The sequence below is a fragment of the Pyrgilauda ruficollis genome, unplaced genomic scaffold (assembly GCF_017590135.1).
Source record: "Pyrgilauda ruficollis isolate IOZ18807 unplaced genomic scaffold, ASM1759013v1 scaffold161, whole genome shotgun sequence".
Taxonomy (NCBI): Eukaryota; Metazoa; Chordata; class Aves; order Passeriformes; family Passeridae; genus Pyrgilauda; species Pyrgilauda ruficollis.
In genome coordinates, this window is record NW_024514876.1 from 1,600,789 (window position 1) to 1,617,708 (window position 16,920).

The 16,920-nt window shown below is 65.9% G+C and overlaps 2 protein-coding genes and 1 non-coding gene across 3 annotated transcripts in view; 2 read left to right on the forward strand and 1 right to left on the reverse strand.

Annotated features, from left to right (window-relative positions):
- Positions 1–10,160, forward strand: part of CACNB1 (calcium voltage-gated channel auxiliary subunit beta 1) — an 11,119-nt gene extending 959 nt beyond the window's left edge. The window contains exons 2-11 of the mRNA XM_041462964.1: positions 1,142–1,342; positions 2,253–2,375; positions 2,979–3,115; positions 3,200–3,273; positions 3,492–3,640; positions 5,729–5,809; positions 5,910–5,968; positions 7,230–7,455; positions 7,629–7,724; positions 8,656–10,160. Coding sequence (XP_041318898.1) covers positions 1,142–1,342; positions 2,253–2,375; positions 2,979–3,115; positions 3,200–3,273; positions 3,492–3,640; positions 5,729–5,809; positions 5,910–5,968; positions 7,230–7,455; positions 7,629–7,724; positions 8,656–8,937 — 1,428 coding nt within the window. The 3' untranslated portion in view covers positions 8,938–10,160. The remainder of the gene's footprint in view (positions 1–1,141; positions 1,343–2,252; positions 2,376–2,978; positions 3,116–3,199; positions 3,274–3,491; positions 3,641–5,728; positions 5,810–5,909; positions 5,969–7,229; positions 7,456–7,628; positions 7,725–8,655) is intronic.
- LOC121351084 (voltage-dependent L-type calcium channel subunit beta-1-like) lies at positions 10,153–11,963 on the forward strand (the record flags this gene model as incomplete). Its single annotated transcript, XM_041462945.1, has 1 exon — positions 10,153–11,963. A coding segment is annotated over one exon (426 nt), but the record flags the coding sequence as incomplete, so codon positions are not given.
- Positions 11,964–13,638: 1,675 nt separating this feature from the next.
- On the reverse strand, positions 13,639–13,728 carry TRNAI-UAU. Its single transcript is given in 2 exon segments — positions 13,639–13,674; positions 13,691–13,728. It is a non-coding gene; the product is annotated as a tRNA-Ile (tRNA).
- Positions 13,729–16,920: the final 3,192 nt, after the last annotated feature.

Consider the following 16,920-nt stretch of genomic DNA (forward strand, 5'->3'; position numbering starts at 1 on the left):
GCGCGTAGGGGGGTGGGGGGGGGCTGCGACCCCAACCCAAACACGGTGGGGTCTGAGCGGGTTTGGGGTCTCAGCCCCCCAATACTGGGAGAGGGACACCCCCATCCCCTTCCTGAACCCCCTAGAGTTGGGGTTGGGGTCTCAGCCCCCCAATACCAGGGAAGGGGAGCCCCCATCCCCTTCCTGAGCCCCCCCGAGTTGGGGTTGGGGTCTCAGCCTCCCATTACCAGGGAAGGGGAGCCCCCATCCCACCCCCGCCCCATCCCGATCCCCCCGAGCGGGGCTCGCCTGCAGGGCGGGGCAGCCCCCGGGGGCTCTGGGGGGGCTGTAGAGCGCTGGGGGGGGGATGTCCCACGTGTCACCCACCGCGTCCCGGGGGTGTCCCCGCTGTCCCTCTGGGGCCGGGGGTGAGCAGGGGGTCCCCGAGTCCCCGCACAGCGCCCTGGGGACAGCGCTGGGGACACTCGGGGGGGGTCCCCGCTGCCGTCCCGGCTCTCGGAGCCCCCCCGGGCAGCGGGGCCGGTGTCACGTTCCCGGCCGGAGCGGTGGCGACAGCTGGCGTGTCCCTCTCCTGCCGTGACCCCGCCGCGGTGGCACCGGCGTGGCTCTAGGCAGGACCAGGGTGGCACCGGGCAGCACCGGGTGGCACCAGGGTGGCACCGGGGTGGCTTTAGGCAGGACCAGGATGGCACCGGGCAGCACCGGGTGGCACCAGGGTGGCACCGGGGTGGCTTTAGGCAGGACCAGGATGGCACCGAGGTGGCTCTGGGCAGCACCGGGTGGCACCAGGGTGGCACCCAGAGCTCCGGGGCGGCACTGGGGTGACACCGGGGACTCCAGGTTGGCTCCGGGTGGCACCGGGAGCTCTGGGGTGGCACCGGGGTGGCTCCAGGCAGGGCTGGGTGGCTCCAGGCAGCACCAGGGTGGCACCAGGAGCTCTGGGGTGGCACCAGGGTGGCACCAGGCAGGGCTGGGTGGCTCTGGGCAGCACCGGATGGCTCTGGGATGGCTCCAGGCAGCACCGGGGTAGCACCAGGGTGGCACCAGGAGCTCTGGGGTGGCACCAGGGTGGCTCCAGGCAGCCCTGCTGTGGCACCCAGTGGCTCCCAGTGCCCACAGCGATGGGCACCTCACCAATGAGGGATCAGAGGGGCTGGAATTTGGGCTGGGCTCGCTGTCAGGAGGGGACACGGGCTGGCTGAGCCCCCTCCCCGCTGCGCAGGGCTCGGCCGAGTCCTACACCAGCCGCCCCTCGGACTCGGATGTGTCGCTGGAGGAGGACCGGGAGGCGCTGCGCAGGGAGGCCGAGCGCCAGGCCATGGCTCAGCTGGAGAAAGCCAAGGTGGGACAGCCGGGGTGGAGCCCCCGTGCCCCCCAGCCCTGGCACTGGGACCCCCCTGACCCCCCCAGCCCTGGTACAGGGACCCCCTGACTCCCAGCCCTGGTACAGGGACACCCCAGTGCCCCCCAGCCCTGGTACAGGGATCCCCTGACCCCCCCAGCCCTGGCACAGGGACCCCCCATGCCCCCTGCCCCCTGTCCCGGCCCCCGGGGCACTGGGAAGAGCCCTGGCACAGGGACCCCCTGACCCCCCCAGCCCTGGCACAGGGACCCCCTGACTCCCAGCCCTGGTACAGGGATCCCCTGACCCCCCCAGCCCTGGCACAGGGACCCCCCATGCCCCCTGCCCCCTGTCCCGGCCCCCGGGGCACTGGGAAGGCAGCGGGGTTTACTGGGTGGAACTGGGAGCTGCACCTGCCTGGCTGGGATGGGGTGAGGGGGTAGAATCGCCACATTTTGGGATGGAGTCGCCGCATTTTGGGGTGGCAGAGGAGGGGATCTCCTAGTTTTGGGGTGGCAGAGGATGGGATTGCCCCATTTTGGGGTGGCAGAGGGTGGCATCTCCCACTTTGGGTGGAATCTCCCCATTTTGGGGTAGCAGAAGGTGAGATCTCCGCGTTTTGGGGTGGAATCTCCCCATTTTGGGGCAGAATCTCCCAACTTTGGGGTGGAATCTCCCCATTTTGGGGCAGAATCTCCCCACTTTGGGGTGGGATCTCCCCACTTTGGGGTGGCAGAAGGTGGAATCTCCCCATCTTCGTGTGGAATCACCTCATTTTGGGGCGGAATCTCCCCACTTTGAGGTAGAATCTCCCCGTTTTGGGGCGGAATCCCCCCGTTTTGGGGCGGCAGAGGGTGGCATCTCCCCTCGGCGGTGCCGGGGGCAGCTGCCCACCCCTGTCCCCCGCCAGACCAAGCCGGTGGCGTTCGCCGTTCGCACCAACGTGGGCTACAACCCCTCGGCCGCCGACGAGGTGCCCGTGCAGGGCATGGCCATCTGCTTCGAGCCCAAGGACTTCCTGCACATCAAGGAGGTGGGAGAGGCCCGGGGGGTGGATGGGGTGGGACTGGGGGGGTTTTAAGGTGTTTTTGCCCCCCCGCCCGGGGCAGAAGTGTTGTTGTGTTCGAGGGTCGCAGGGTGAGGGAAGAGATGAGAATCTTGAGGTCGTGTTGGAGAAGGCTGGTGTATGATATGGTGTTGTTTTATGTGGTTATAAAATAGAAATTATGTATATTGTTATATATATATATAATGTATAATGTATTGTATTATATATTATATTATATTAGTATATATTAATATACTATATTATTATTTATGATATTCTATTGTATTAAAAACGCTACACTAAAAAGAGTAGGGAGAAAGGATTCAACAGAAGGCTGGAAAGGAATGGAATGATAACCAAAGCTCGTGACTCTCAGAGAGTCCGACCCGGCTGGACCTTTGATTGCTCATTAATTAGAAACAACTCACATGGCCCTGTTGGTAAACAATGCCCACACCACACTCTACATCCACCAGATTATTCACTGTTTACGTTTCTTTTCCGAGGCTTCTCGGCTAGAATAGGAGACCAAAAAAAAAAAAAAAAAAAAATGCTAAATTTCATACAAACACCCCGGTGGTGGCACAGAAGTACAACAACGACTGGTGGATCGGGCGGCTGGTGAAGGAGGGCTGCGAGGTGGGCTTCATCCCCAGCCCCGTCAAGCTGGAGAACATGCGGCTGCTGCAGGAGCAGAAGATGCGGCAGAGCCGCCTGAGCTCCAGGTGAGGCTCACCCCGACCCCCCCCCCGTTCTCCCGGAGCCCCCCATCCCTCCCTCATCGCTCTCTCTGCGCTTCTCCCACGCAGCAAATCGGGTGACAACTCCGGCTCCAGCCTGGATGTGGTGACAGGGACGCGGCGGCCCACGCCCCCCGCCAGCGGTAAGGGCGTCCCGGCTCCCCCCCAGCCTGGGGGTCCCTCCCCGGCTCCCCACGGGTGTCCCCTTTGTCCCCTCCGCCCCGGGTGCAGGCAGGGTGCCCCCGTTCCCCCCGGGACTCTGCTTCTCCTCTTCCACCCTGCCCATCTCCATTTTTGCTTTCTTCCATCGCCATTCTCGCTCTTCTTCTCTCCCTGCCCTCGGCGGCTCGGCGGTCCCCAGGTGGCCTGGACATGCCTAGCTTTGCCTTTGACCCCGATGAGTTAGAGGAGGAGGAGGAGGCCGTGGAGGCGCAGCGCTCCCCTAAGAGTAGCGTGAGCAGCGTCACCACCCCCCCCGCCCACAGCAAGCGCATCCCCTTCTTTAGGAAGGTAACGGCCCCCCCCCAGCCCCGCCTGCTGCACCCCCTGCCTGCCCTAACACTGCCGGGGGGCTGGGGGCACCCAGGGGGGCGCCCCACGGGGCTGGGGGCACCTGGGGCCAGGCGCTGCCCCGGTGCCACAGCACGGGATGAGCCCTGCTCAGGGCACGGTGCGGGGCTGAGTCCTCCTGCTGTCAATGGGATGGATCAGTCTATGGCTGACCCCCCCTGCTGTCAATGGGATGGATCAGTCCATGGCTGACCCCCCCCTGCTGTCACTGGGATGGATCAGTCCATGGCTGACACCCCCCCATGGACCATGGAATGGACTAGCCCGTGGTTGTGTTCCCCCCCATGGACTGTGGGATGGATCAGTCCATGGCTGTGATCCCCCCATGAGATGGATCAGTCCGTGCTGTGGTCCCCCTGTGATCTGTGGGATGGATCAGTCCAATCCATCCATGGTGACATTCCCCCATGATCCACGGGATGGATCAGTCCACGGTTGTGATCCCCCCCATGGACTGTGGAATGGATCAGTCCATGCCTGACCCCCCTGTTGTCAATGGGATGGACCAGCCCGTGGCTGTGCTCCCCCCCATCCATGCAATGGACCAGCCCGTGCCCCCCCTCCCGGTTGGCTCCCCCCGCAGTGTGCGCATGGTGTGTTCCAGCACGGCCGGTGTCTCACCCCCCCCGCGGCTGAGAATGGACCGTTCCTCCCCCCACACTGGGCATTAGCTGGGGGGGGGTTTGGTCGCTACCACCACGCGGGACGGGGGGGTCTGCAGGGGGTCCCGGCTGCCCCCCCGTGCCCCGCAGAGCCCCCCTGGCACCCAGAGCTACCCTGGGCTGGGCAGTGCTGGTGTGTCACTGTCACCAGGGCCCCCCAGGCACACACGTGTCACCTGAGCACCCCTTGGGGCACACGCATGGCTCTGGAGTCACACACCTGGGTCACCCATGTGTCACATTCCAGGTCACACACGTGTCTTTGGGGTGCCCAGGAGGGTCACACGTGACCCTGGGTCATCCTTGAGGGGTCACACCTGGGTCTCTGGGTCACACATGTGTCGCTAGGTCACCCTGCAGGTCACACACATGTCACTAGGTCACCCTCCAGGTCACACACATGTCCCTGGGTCACCCCTGGAGGGTCACACCCGGGTCCCTGGGTCACACACGTGTCACTAGGTCACCCTCCAGGTCACACCTGAAGTGTCACACATGTCACTGGGTCACCCTGCAGGTCACACCTGGGTCTCTGGGTCACACATGTGTCGCTAGGTCACCCTGCAGGTCACACAGGTGTCCCCGGCTCACACCTGGGATGTCACACATGTGTCACTGGGTCACCCTACAGGTCACACCCGGGTCTCTGGGTCACACACGTGTCACTGGGTCACCCCAGGGGGGTCACACAGGTATCCCTGGGTCACAGCCGTGTCCCTGGCTCACCCTTGGGGGTGTCATGCCCATGTCCCTGGGTCACAAGTGTGTCACTAGGTCACCCTGCAGGTCACACATGTGTCACTGGGTCACCCTTGGGAGGTCATACATCTGTCCCTGGGTCACACATGTGTCACTGGGTCACCCTTGGGAGGTCATACATCTGTCCCTGGGTCACACATGTGTCACTGGGTCACCCCCAGGGATATCACGCCCGTGTCCCTGGCTCACACACGTGTCCCTGGCTCACCCCTGGAGGGTCACACCCGGATCCCTGGCTCACACATGTGTCCCTGGGTCACTCCTTGGTGTCACGTCCATCCCCTGAGCCACATCCGTGTCCCTGGCTCACTCCCAGGTGTCACCCCCGTGTCCCAGCCGGTGTCCCCGTGTCCCCGCCGGTGTCCCCGCGGTAACACGCATGCTTTGCCTTTGCCTTTGCCTTTGCCTTTGCCTTGTTTGTGTCTCTGCCCCGGCCCCGGGATGCAGCCAAGCAGAAGCAGAAATCGGTGAGTAGCGCCAGGACCCCGGGACTGGGGGGGAGAGGGAGGACCCCCCCGGCTTGCAGCCCCCCCAAAACACCCCGGAGCCACCCCCGGGGGTGCCCCGTGTCCCCTCAGGGCCCGGTGACACCCGGCTGTGTCCCCAGACCGAGCACGTGCCCCCGTACGACGTGGTGCCCTCCATGCGCCCCATCATCCTCGTGGGGCCCTCCCTGAAGGGCTACGAGGTGAGCAGGGGGTGGGCAGCGCTCGGGGGGGTGCGGGGGGACCCCAGCCCCGCACTGTCCCCGTGTCCCCGTGTCCCCGTGACCCCGTGTCCCTGCCCAGGTGACGGACATGATGCAGAAGGCGCTGTTCGACTTCCTGAAGCATCGCTTCGATGGCCGGTGAGGGGGGCACGGCCGGGGACCCCCGAGCTCCTGAGGGGACCCCTGAACCCACAGAGGGACCCCTGAACCCCTGAGGGGACCCCTGAACCCACAGAGGGACCCCCGAACCCCTGAGGGGACCCCTGAACCCACAGAGGGACCCCCGAGCTCCTGAAGGGACCCCTAAACCCATAGAGGGACCCCCAAGCTCCTGAGGGGATCCCCGAACTCCTGAGAGAGGGACCCCTAAATCCATAGAGGGACCCCTGAACCCCTGAAGGGACCCCCGAACCCCTGAGAGGACCCCCGAACTCCTGAGGGGACCCCTGAACCTACAGAGGGACCCCTAAACCCATAAAGGGACCCCCAAAACTCTGAGGGGACCCTGAAGCCATAGAGGGACCCCTAAATCCATGTGGGGGCACCTAAACACATAAAGGGACCCCCGAACCCCTGAGGGGACCCCTGAACCTATAGAGGGACCCCCAAACCCCTGAGGGACCCCTAAATCCACAGAGGAACCCCTGAACCTGTGAGGGGGCACCTCACGCAGGTGACACCGGTATCCCGGGGTGCCTGTGGGGTGACACTGGTGTCCCAGGGATGGCTGTGGGTGACACCGGGGTGCCTGTGGGTGACATTGGTGTCCCAGGGGTGGCCGTGGGTGACACGGTGTCCCGGGGGTGGCTGTGGGTGACATTGGTGTCCCGGGGGTGCCTGTGGGTGACTTTGGTTCTCCTCCCCTCCGCGCTGCTCCTTCCTCCCCTGCTCCTGGCACAGATGTCTTGGGTACGTACAGGGACCCGGCCTGTCCTCCCCGGGTGGCCTCGGGGACACGCCCTGGGGCTTGGGGACACCGTGGTGGCACCTGTGTGACCGCCCCCCCCCCCCCGTGTGTGTGTGTGTGGTTTGGGGTGGGGGGCTGTGCTGGTGTCACCTCCCTGGTGACAGCGAGGTGGCCGAGCCTCAGGACAAGCCCTGTCCTGCTGCTGTCCCCAAATTGTGACACCTGGGAGGTGGCCTTAGAAAAAAAAATAAAATAGATGCTGCAGAGAAATATGAATATATATCTGCATTGAATATATCTATACATCAATATCTATCTATTATATATATCTACATTGAATATATAAATATTTATATATACATTATATTTATATATATATATTTATATTATATATTTATATATATAATATATATATATTCACTCCCCCTGCCCCTCACTCCCCTGTCCCCATCCCTCACTCCCCTGTCCCGTGTCCCCTGTCTCTCACTCCCCTGTCCCTTACTCCCCTGTCCCCTGTCCCGTGTCCCCTGTCCCTCACTCCCCTGTCCTCTGTCCCCTGTCCCCAGCCGAGGTGCAGAGTGAGACCGAGCGGATTTTCGAGCTGGCCCGCACGCTGCAGTTGGTGGCCCTGGACGCCGACACCATCAACCACCCGGCCCAGCTGGCCAAGACCTCGCTGGCCCCCATCATCGTCTACATCAAAATCACCTCCCCCAAGGTGGGTGAGGACCCTGTGGCAGTGCCAGCCCCTCCCTGCCACGCTGGGGACAGCGGGCAGGCTCGGGCCATGTCCCCACGGCCACCCCAGCTGTCCCCTCCTGCCACGCTGGGGACAGCGGGCAGGCTCGGGCCATGTCCCCAAGGCCACCCCAGCTGTCCCCTCCTGCCCAGGTGCTGCAGCGGCTGGTGAAGTCCAGGGGGAAGTCCCAGGCCAAGCACCTCAACGTGCAGATGGTGGCCTCGGACAAGCTGGCACAGTGCCCACCTGTGAGTGTGCCCTGGTCATTGTGGTCCCACCCAGACTGACCCCACCCTGAGCTGCCATGCCCACCCCCTGCCCCATATCTGCCCACCCTGTCCCATTGTCCCCACCCTGTCCCAAAGGCAGGGTGTCATAGCCCTGTCCCATAGGCTATGCCCCATATCGAGGTACCCCCCTCTGTCCCATTGTCCCCTCCCTGTCCCATTGTCCCCACCCTGTCCCATAAGGCCCCTCCCTGTCCCATTGTCCCCTCTCTGTCCCATAGGCTCTGTCCCATTGTCCCTTCCCTGTCCCATTGTCCCCACCCTGTGCCATAAGGCTCCACCCTGTACCATTGGTTCTGTCTCAAGCCCCATTGTCCCTGCCCTGTCCTGTAGGTTTTCCCCCATATCCAGCTGCCTCTCCCTGTCCCACTGTCCCCTCCCTGTCCCATTGTCCCTACCCTGTCCCATTGTCCCTACCCTCTCCCATAAGGCCCCTCCCTGTCCCATTGTCCCCTCTCTGTCCCATAGGCTCTGTCCCATTGTCCCCACCCTGTCCCATAGGCTCTGCCCCACATCCAGCTGCTCCTCCCTGCCCCATTGTCCCCACCCTGTCCCATAAGGCTCCACCCTGCCCCATAGCTTCTGCCTCAAGTCCCATTGTCCCTGCCCTATCCCATAGGCTCTGTCCCATTGTCCCTGCCCTGTGCCATAAAGCTCCACCCTGTCCCATGGGTTCTGTCTCAAGCCCCATTGTCCCTGCCCTGTCCCATAGGCTCTCTCCCATTGTCCCTGCCCTGTCCCATAGGCTCTCTCCCATTGTCCCTGCCCTGTCCCATAGGTTTTCCCCCCTATCCAGCTGCCCCTCCCTATCCCACTGTCCCCTCCCTGGCACTGTCCCCTCCCTGCCCCACTGTCCCTGCCCTGCCCCACCTCTCTCCCACCCCTTCCCCAGGAGATGTTCGACATCGTGCTGGACGAGAACCAGCTGGAGGAGGCCTGCGAGCACCTGGCCGAGTACCTGGAGGCTTACTGGAAAGCCACGCACCCGCCCAGCAGCAACCCCCCGAACCCGCTGCTGAACCGCACCATGGCCACGGCCGCGCTGGCCGCCAGCCCCGCGCCCGTCTCCAACCTCCAGGTACAGGTGCTCACCTCCCTGCGCAGGAACCTCAACCTCTGGGGCCGAGAGGCCACCCCCAGCCCCCCCGGAGCCCTGGAGGAGCACGCGCTGTGAGGTGGCGGCGGGGACGTTGGGGACATCGAGGATGTCGGGGCATCGGGACGACTCCTAGGCCTTGGGAGATGGCTGGGATCGGGGACAGCCCGGGGAGTCACAGCCCCCCACAGGTGTGGGGTTGGCCGTGGGTCACCTGGGATCAGGGTGACTCCATGGGAATGTGGCCCCTCAGGTGTGGGGTTGTCCCTAGGGTCACCTGTCCTGGGATCAGGGTGACTCCAGGGGAATGTGGCCTCTTTCAGTTGTCCCTGGAGTCACCTGTCCTGGGATCAGGGTGACTCCAGGGGAATGTGGCCCCCCACAGGTATGGGGCTGTCCCTGAGGTCACCTGTCCTGGGATCAGGGCCACTCCACAGGACTGTGGCCCTCCCCAGGTGTGGGATTGTCCCAGTGTCACCTTCTCTGGAATGAGGGTGACTCCACAGGACTGTGCCCTCTTTCAGTTGTCCCTGAGGTCACCTTCCCTGGGATCAGGCTCTCCACCCTGGGACTGGGGCCACCCCTGGGGTTAGGGTCACCCCAGGGGACCGTGATCCCAAGGTCACCCACCCTGGGGACCCTGGGATCAGGGCAGCCCATGGGATTGGGGTCACCATGGGGAACCAGAGCCCCCCAGGAGTGGCACCAGCCCTGGGACTGTTCCTTTGGGAGCCTGTGTCCCCCCGGGGTACTGCAGGCCCCAGCTGTGGGACTGCTCCTGGGATTGGGATCACCCCAGGGAGCTGCTCCCATTCCTGGATTGGGGCCATCCTGGGGAGCTCTCCCTGCCTGGGACTGCTGCCAACCCCACATTTGGGGTCTCCTGGGAATCTGTGCCTCCTCCTGGAGCTGCCCAGGGGATTGGGAACCCCCAGGATCTGCCCCTTTCAAGACCCACCCTGTGCCTTCCTGGAGCTGCCGGGCTGCCAGACCCCATTCCCACCTTTCTGGGGGAGCCGTGGTGGGGACAAGACTTTGGGGGTGTCCTGGGTGGGGGGCACAGCCCCATCCCTCCGTGCTGAGTCTGGGATCCTGCAGCCACCCCCCGGGGCTGGGAACAGAGAGGGGACAGTGTCCTGTGTCGTGTGTGGCTCAATCTCCCAGCGGGACTCTGCTGGTGCTCCATCCCCCTCCCCTGTGCTGCTCCCCCTCCCCATTCCCAGCCCTGCTGCCATCGTGTCACCCACCAGCGGCTGGCCAGCAGCATGTGTCCCCCCACTAACCCCCCACTAACCCCCCCGGGTGACCCCAGCCCGTCCATCCCCGCATGGTGTGGTTGCTTCTCCCCAGGCTCCGTACCCGGAGGGGGAGCACGGCCGCCTCCGGCAGGGCCCGGGGGACTCGGGGGGCCGCGGGCAGGGCAGGGTCCCCCCGCCGCCCTCCCGCCCGGCTCCCCGCAGCCTGGCCCGCCAGGACACCTTCGACACGGAGGCTCCGGCCAGCCGGGACTCGGAGCCCGGCGATTCCTGCTGCATGGACATCGAGATGGATCCCGTCGAGGAGGAGCCGCCGGGCACCCCCGGGGCCGGACCGCAGCCCCCCCCCGGCTCCTGGGACGGGACCGAGCCGGGCCGGGGGCTGCGGGGGCGAGCCAAGGGCCAGGAGCCCCTGGGCCAGAGCGACGGGGAGGGCTGGGGCCGGGACGTTTACATGCGTTAGGATGAGGGGGTGCGGGCGGGGGGCTCCCCCCCCTCCCCAGCGCTGATTTTGGGGTGCGGGACAGCCCCGCTGGTTGCCTTCGTGCCCCCCCGAGCCCGGCCAGCAGTGCCCCGGGGAGCCCCCGCTGTGCGCTGGGGGCTCCCCCTGCCCCGCTCGTTGCTGAGGGGGGGTCTCCCCCTGCCGCGGCCCCCCAGCATCGCCGGCAGGGACAGCAAGTGACCAAAAGGGGACCCGACGTGTCCCCGTGCCCCAGGGGAGGGGTGGGGGCCGTGCCCCCCCTCCCCAGCCCTGCCTGCTGGGTGCCCCCTGCTTCTCCATGGTGCTGTCGCCTGTGGGGGTCCCCAGAGCTGGCCGTGGCGGTGGGGGGGTCCCTGCCAGCTGCCCCCCAGCCCGGCAGTGCCTGGCACTGCCCCCACAGCCCCCGGCCCTGCCAGGGGGTGCATGCGTGTGTGTGCAGGGCTCTGGGGGTCCCCGCTGCCCCCCAGGCTGTGCCCCCCGAGGTGCTGCCTGCCCGAGGGGGGGGGAGGGCGCGGTCTGCATGTGTTTGCCTTGTGGGGAGGGGGGCTCTGCCTGAATCGGGGGGTGGGGGGTGATTCTGAGCCAGTTTTGGGGGTCTAACCTGTGCTAACAGCTGCCCAGCCCTGGCCTGCCGGGGGGGTCCCACTGTCCTGGCACTGCCAGGCCCCGGCCCCCCTTCCCCAGCCCCCCCTCCCTTCCCCTTCCAACCCCCCCGCCGTGCCTGTCCAGCCGTGTCCGTCTGTCCGTCTGTCCGTGAGCCTCTGTCCGTCCCCCCGCCGCGCCCCGGGGCACTGCCTTGTCCTGTGCCCGCCCCGGGGCGTCCCCTGTGCCCCCCAGCTCTGCGGTGTAACCACACCAGGGTGGCCTGGGGACACCCCACGTCCGGTCCTCACCGCGGGACGGGGCTTGTCCCCCTTCTGGTGCAGCCCCTTGCCCCCCACCCCCATTCCTGGGGGTCCCCGGGGTCACTGCCTTACCCAGACCACCAGCCCGGGTCGGGGGGCTTGGGGGCACCCAGCTCTGCCGCTGCCAAGCCGCCACCCACGTGTGCCTCAGTTTCCCCCTTTTTATTTCGGGGGGGGACTCGGTGTCACTGCCTGCCAAGTGCTTTGAGCCCCCCCTGCCCCAGCGCTCGCCCCCGTGGCGGCCAAAATCCGGGCAGTGGGGCCCCCCCGGCCCCCCCCGCGGGGCAGAGGGACGTCCCGTATTTATGTCACCCCACAAACTTTTAATTTAAAGACCCGACAGAAATGTATTTTATTTATTTATTCTCGTTGACGTGTGTGTGTGTGTGTGTGTGTTGGGGAGGGGGGGGCACTCGCCCCGCTCGCTTGGTTCTTTGTAATAAACATTTCGGTGAGACCTGCCCCCCCGCCTGAGCCTGCTGGGGGCTGGGGGGACGCGGGGGGACACCGGGGGGCTGCGCTCACCGCGGCTGGACCGGGCACAGCTGAGCTCAGCTCCCGCTCGGGGCTGAGGATGGAGCTGGGACCTGCCCGGCTCCGGGGAAGGGGCGAGGATCAAACGCCGGGGTCGGGGGGCTCCAGCCCCCCCCCTCGGGGGTGGCCAGCGCCAGCAGCCGGGCTCAGCGCGGCGCTGGGCCGGGTTTATCGGCGCTGGGCCGGGTCTGGACGCGATATTTACAGGTAATAAATACACCGGAGAGCGCTCAGGGCTGCCGGCACCGCCACTCGCTCTTCTCCGGCCGGTACTCGAACGCCTTCCTGCGGACAGCACACGGCGACATCGGTGACACTCAGCCCTGTCCCCCCGCATCCCCCAGCCCGGGGTCCCCACTCGGGGACCCTCAGCCCTGTCCCCCCGCATTCCCCCACTCGGGTGTCCCCTAGTCGGTGACACTCAGCCCTGTCCCCCCGCATCCCCCAGCCCGGGGTCCCCACTCGGGGACCCTCAGCCCTGTCCCCCCGCATTCCCCCACTCGGGTGTCCCCTAGTCGGTGACACTCAGCCCTGTCCCCCCGCATCCCCCAGCCAGGTGTCCCCACTCGGTGACACTCAGCCTTGTCCCCCTGCATTCCCCCACCCGGGTGTCCCCAATCGATGACACTCAGCCGTGTCCCCCCGCATCCCCCTGTCCAGGTGTCCCCCAGTTGATGACACTCAGCCCTGTCCCCCCGCATTCCCCCACTCGGGTGTCCCCTAGTCGGTGACACTCAGCCCTGTCCCCCCACCCAGGGCTGCACCCCGTGCCCCCCACGCCCCCCGCCCACCCCGTACTCACTCTCTGGCGGGCACCGAGGGTCGGCACACCAGCCCGGCCTGGCAGGGGCACACCTGGTTGATGCTGAAGGCGAGTCCCCCGGGGGGGACGTGGCAGCTCTGGGCCAGCGCCAGGCGCGGTTGGCAAACTCGCTCCCCGTGCTGGCGAGCGCAGCAGCCGCCGGCCCCGCACTCCTCGTCCCGCTGGCACCGCGCTCCTGGTGGCACAAAAAGCGACCTCAGGGCACGGGGACCCCCCACTCTGACCCCCAGCACCCCCTGGTTTAGCACCTCTGCGGCATCGCATCCCCCCCGTGCTCGCAGAGCTCGTCCCTGCTGTGCCCCCCGTGGCAGCCCCCCACTCACCTTCCTGCCCGGGGGGCACGGGCTGCTGGCACTTGCCGAACATGCAGACGAGGCCGGGGGCGCAGTGAGGGTCGTGGCGGCAGTAGTGGCCCTCGGGCCGAGTGGGCAGGCACAGCCCGAAGTGCTCGTCACAGAAGTGCCCGTGGGCGCAGGGGGTGGCGGGGCTGCACGGGGTCACCTGCGGAGGAGGTGACACGGCACGTCAGGGGGGGCACACCTCATCCCCCACCCCATTCCATCCCTGACCCCGAGACTGGCTAGGAACGGCGCAAAACCCCATCTGTTCACACTTTTACTGTGGGGGTGCTGCGGTGATTTTGGGGGGCCGAGCGTGGCAGCAGTGCTCTGCCAGCCTGGGATCCAGGAGGATTTTTTTTTTTTTACTCGTGAAAAGAAAACCCGGCTGCAGGACGGGGGCAACACGAGGGGGGTGCGGCGTGAACCCCTCCAAAAGTCCTGCTCCAGGTGAGGCTCGAACTCACAACCTCGGCATCGCTCGTGTACCGCCCTATAAGTACCGCGCGCTGACCGATTGCGCCACTGGAGCGCCCGGCGCCGCCCGCCGCCACCGCGCCCCCTGCCGGCCCCGCCGCCGCACCCCCCCGTGCCCCCCGGAGGGACACGGACCCCCCGGAAGGACAGGGACACTCCCCCGTGCCCCCCGGAGGGACACGGACCCCCCGGAAGGACAGGGACACTCCCCCGTGCCCCCCGGAGGGACACGGACCCCCCGGAAGGACAGGGACACTCCCCCGTGCCCCCCGGAGGGACACGGACCCCCCGGAAGGACAGGGACACTCCCCCGTGCCCCCCGGAGGGACACGGACCCCCCGGAAGGACAGGGACACTCCCCCGTGCCCCCCGGAGGGACACGGACCTCCAGGAAGGACAGGGACACTCCCCTGTGCCCCCCGGATGGACACGGACCCCCCCGGATGGAAACGGACACCCCCGGATGGACACAGAACCCCCTGTGGCCCCCGGATGGACATGGACCCCCCCCGTGTCCACCGGCCCCCGTGTCCCCTGTCCCCGGCAGAACACTGTGGGGTCACCGCGGGTGACACTGCAAACCCGTGCCCTGCTGCGACTTCTGCACCTGCCCCTGCGCCCCCTCTGTGCCCCCCCTTGCTGCAAATCCTGAGCCCGCCCTGGCTGCAAACGCAGCTCTGTGCCCACCCTTGATTCCACCCTGAGCCCACCCTGGCAGTAAATTCTGCCCTCACCCACCCCCGTGCCCACCCTGCTGCCACGCCGGCTGCAAATCCCGCTCTGTGCCCACCCTGAGCCTATCCTGCTGCAAATCCTGAGCCCCTCCTGGCTCCAAACCACCCTCGTACCCTTGAGCCCACCCTGGCTGCAAACCCAGCTCTGTGCACCCCCTGAGCCCACCGTGGCTGCAAACCCAGCTCTGTGCCCACCCTGAGCCCACCCTGGCTGCAAACCCAGCTCTGTGCACCCCCTGAGCCCACCCTGGCTGTAAATCCTGAGCCCACCCCGACTCCAAACCACCCTCGTACCCTTTCAGCCCACCCTGAGCCCACCCTGGCTGTAAGTTCTGCCCTCACCCACCCCGGCTGCACACCCCGCTCTGTGCCCACCCTGAGCCCACCCTGCTGTCCCCCCGGGGGTCGCTCCCCCTTCCTCACCTCCTCCAGGTGCGCCCCGGGGCTCCTGCCCAGGGCGGCGGCATCGGGCGAGTTTTGCGGCAGGGAGAACATCCATGCCCAGAGGTGCCCGGCGGCGGGTGGCAGCAGCCAGGCGACGAGGCAGAGGATGGCCGGGGATGTCACCATGGTGCTGGCGGTGGCGGTGGCAGCCCGGCGGGGCCCGCGGGGTTTATGTAGCCGGGGGATATCGGAGCCCCCGCTGCTAAAACTGTTTGCCCACCTAATGGGGTGGGAGGAGGCAATCAGGGGTTAAGGGATTTCCATAATTGCCAGCCTTCCCCTCGGGGGGGGCAGCAGCCCCTCAGCAAACAGCCCCCCCCGGGGCAGTCTGGCTCCGGCGCCAGCGCTGGGAACAGCCTGGGGTGTCCTGTGTGCCCCCACGGCTCCGAATGATGATTTGGGGGGCAGTTTGGGGTGTCCTGTGTGTCCCCACAGCTCGGAATGATGATTTGGGGGGCAGTTTGGGGTGTCCTGTGTGTCCCCACGGCTCCGAATGATGATTTTGGGGACAGCCTGGGGTGTCCTGTGTGTCCCCACAGCTCGGAATGATGATTTGGGGGGCAGTTTGGGGTGTCCTGTGTGCCCCCACAGCTCAGAATGATGATTTCGGGTGTAATTTGGGGTGTCCTGTGTGTCCCCACAGCTCGGGGTGGTGATTTGGGGGGCAGTTTGGGGTGTCCTGTGTGTCCCCACGGCTCGGAATGATGATTTGGGGGGCAGTTTGGGGGGTCCTGTGTGTCCCCACGGCTCCGAATGATGATTTTGGGGACAGCCTGGGGTGTCCTGTGTGTCCCCACAGCTCGGAATGATGATTTGGGGGGCAGTTTGGGGTGTCCTGTGTGCCCCCACAGCTCGGAATGATGATTTGGGGGGCAGTTTGGGGTGTCCTGTGTGTCCCCACGGCTCCGAATGATGATTTTGGGGACAGCCTGGGGGGGTCCTGTGTGCCCCCACAGCTCAGAATGATGATTTTTGGGGGGCAGTTTGGGGTGTCCTGTGTGTCCCCATGGCTCGGAATGATGATTTTGGGTACAGCCTGGGGTGTCCTGTGTGTCCCCACGGCTCTGAGTGATGATTTTGAGCACATTTTGGGGTGTCCTGTGTGCCCCCATAGTTTGGAATGATGATTTTAGGCGCAGTTTGGAGTTCCCTGTGTCCCCCCATGACTCAGGGGGATGGTGGGTACAGTTTGGGGTTCCCTGTGTCCCCCCATAACTCAGGGGGTGCAGTTTGGGGTGTCCCGTGTTCCCCCACAGCTCAGAGTGATTTGGGGTACAGTTTAGGGTTCCCTGTGTCCCCCCACAGCTCAGGGTGGTGATTTCGATGCAGTTTGGGGTTCTCTGTGTCCCCCCACATCTCACCAGGGGGGTAGATACGGTTTGGGGTGTCCCGTGTCTCCCCCACAGCTCAGAATGATTTTGGGGTGCCCCCCAATCTCAGGAGGGGGGTGGATGCAGTCTGGGGTGCTTTTTGTCCCCTCCACCCCCTCAGGTCCCCCACCCCATGTCCTGGGGACCTCGGGGGGCTACACTTTGGGGTACCTTGCGCCCCCCATCCCCACAATTCCCATTTTTTTCCCCTTTCCCGGAGCGGGCACAGCGGGAACGAGGAGAACCCAGAGGGAAAAGCCGGGGGGTGGGGAGGTGCGGGGGGCAAAGCCTGCGACCCCCAGAGGGGGCAGCGGGGGGCACAGGGCTGGCATCAGCCCGGTGTTTGTGCGTCCCCCGTGTCCCCCCGCCACGCCGGGGTGACGGGATCGGCACCTTCCCTAACGCCGCCGCGAATGGGCTGCGAGCCCGGCCCTTATCGCCCGGCCCTTATCGCGGCCCCCCTGCCCACCCCCCCAGCCGAGCCCCCCGGACGGTGTCACCTCCGTGTCCCCAAAGGCGCGGGGGGCTCAGGCCCCGTGCTCCCCCAGAGCCCTGCAATACACGTCGGGTCCCTCCGGGGGCAGTTTGGGGTGTCCTGTGTGCCCCCCCATAGCTGGGAATGATGATTGGGTGTCCTGTGTGACCCCCATAGCTCGGAATGATGATTTTGGGGTGTCCTGTGTGCCCCCCCCCATAGCT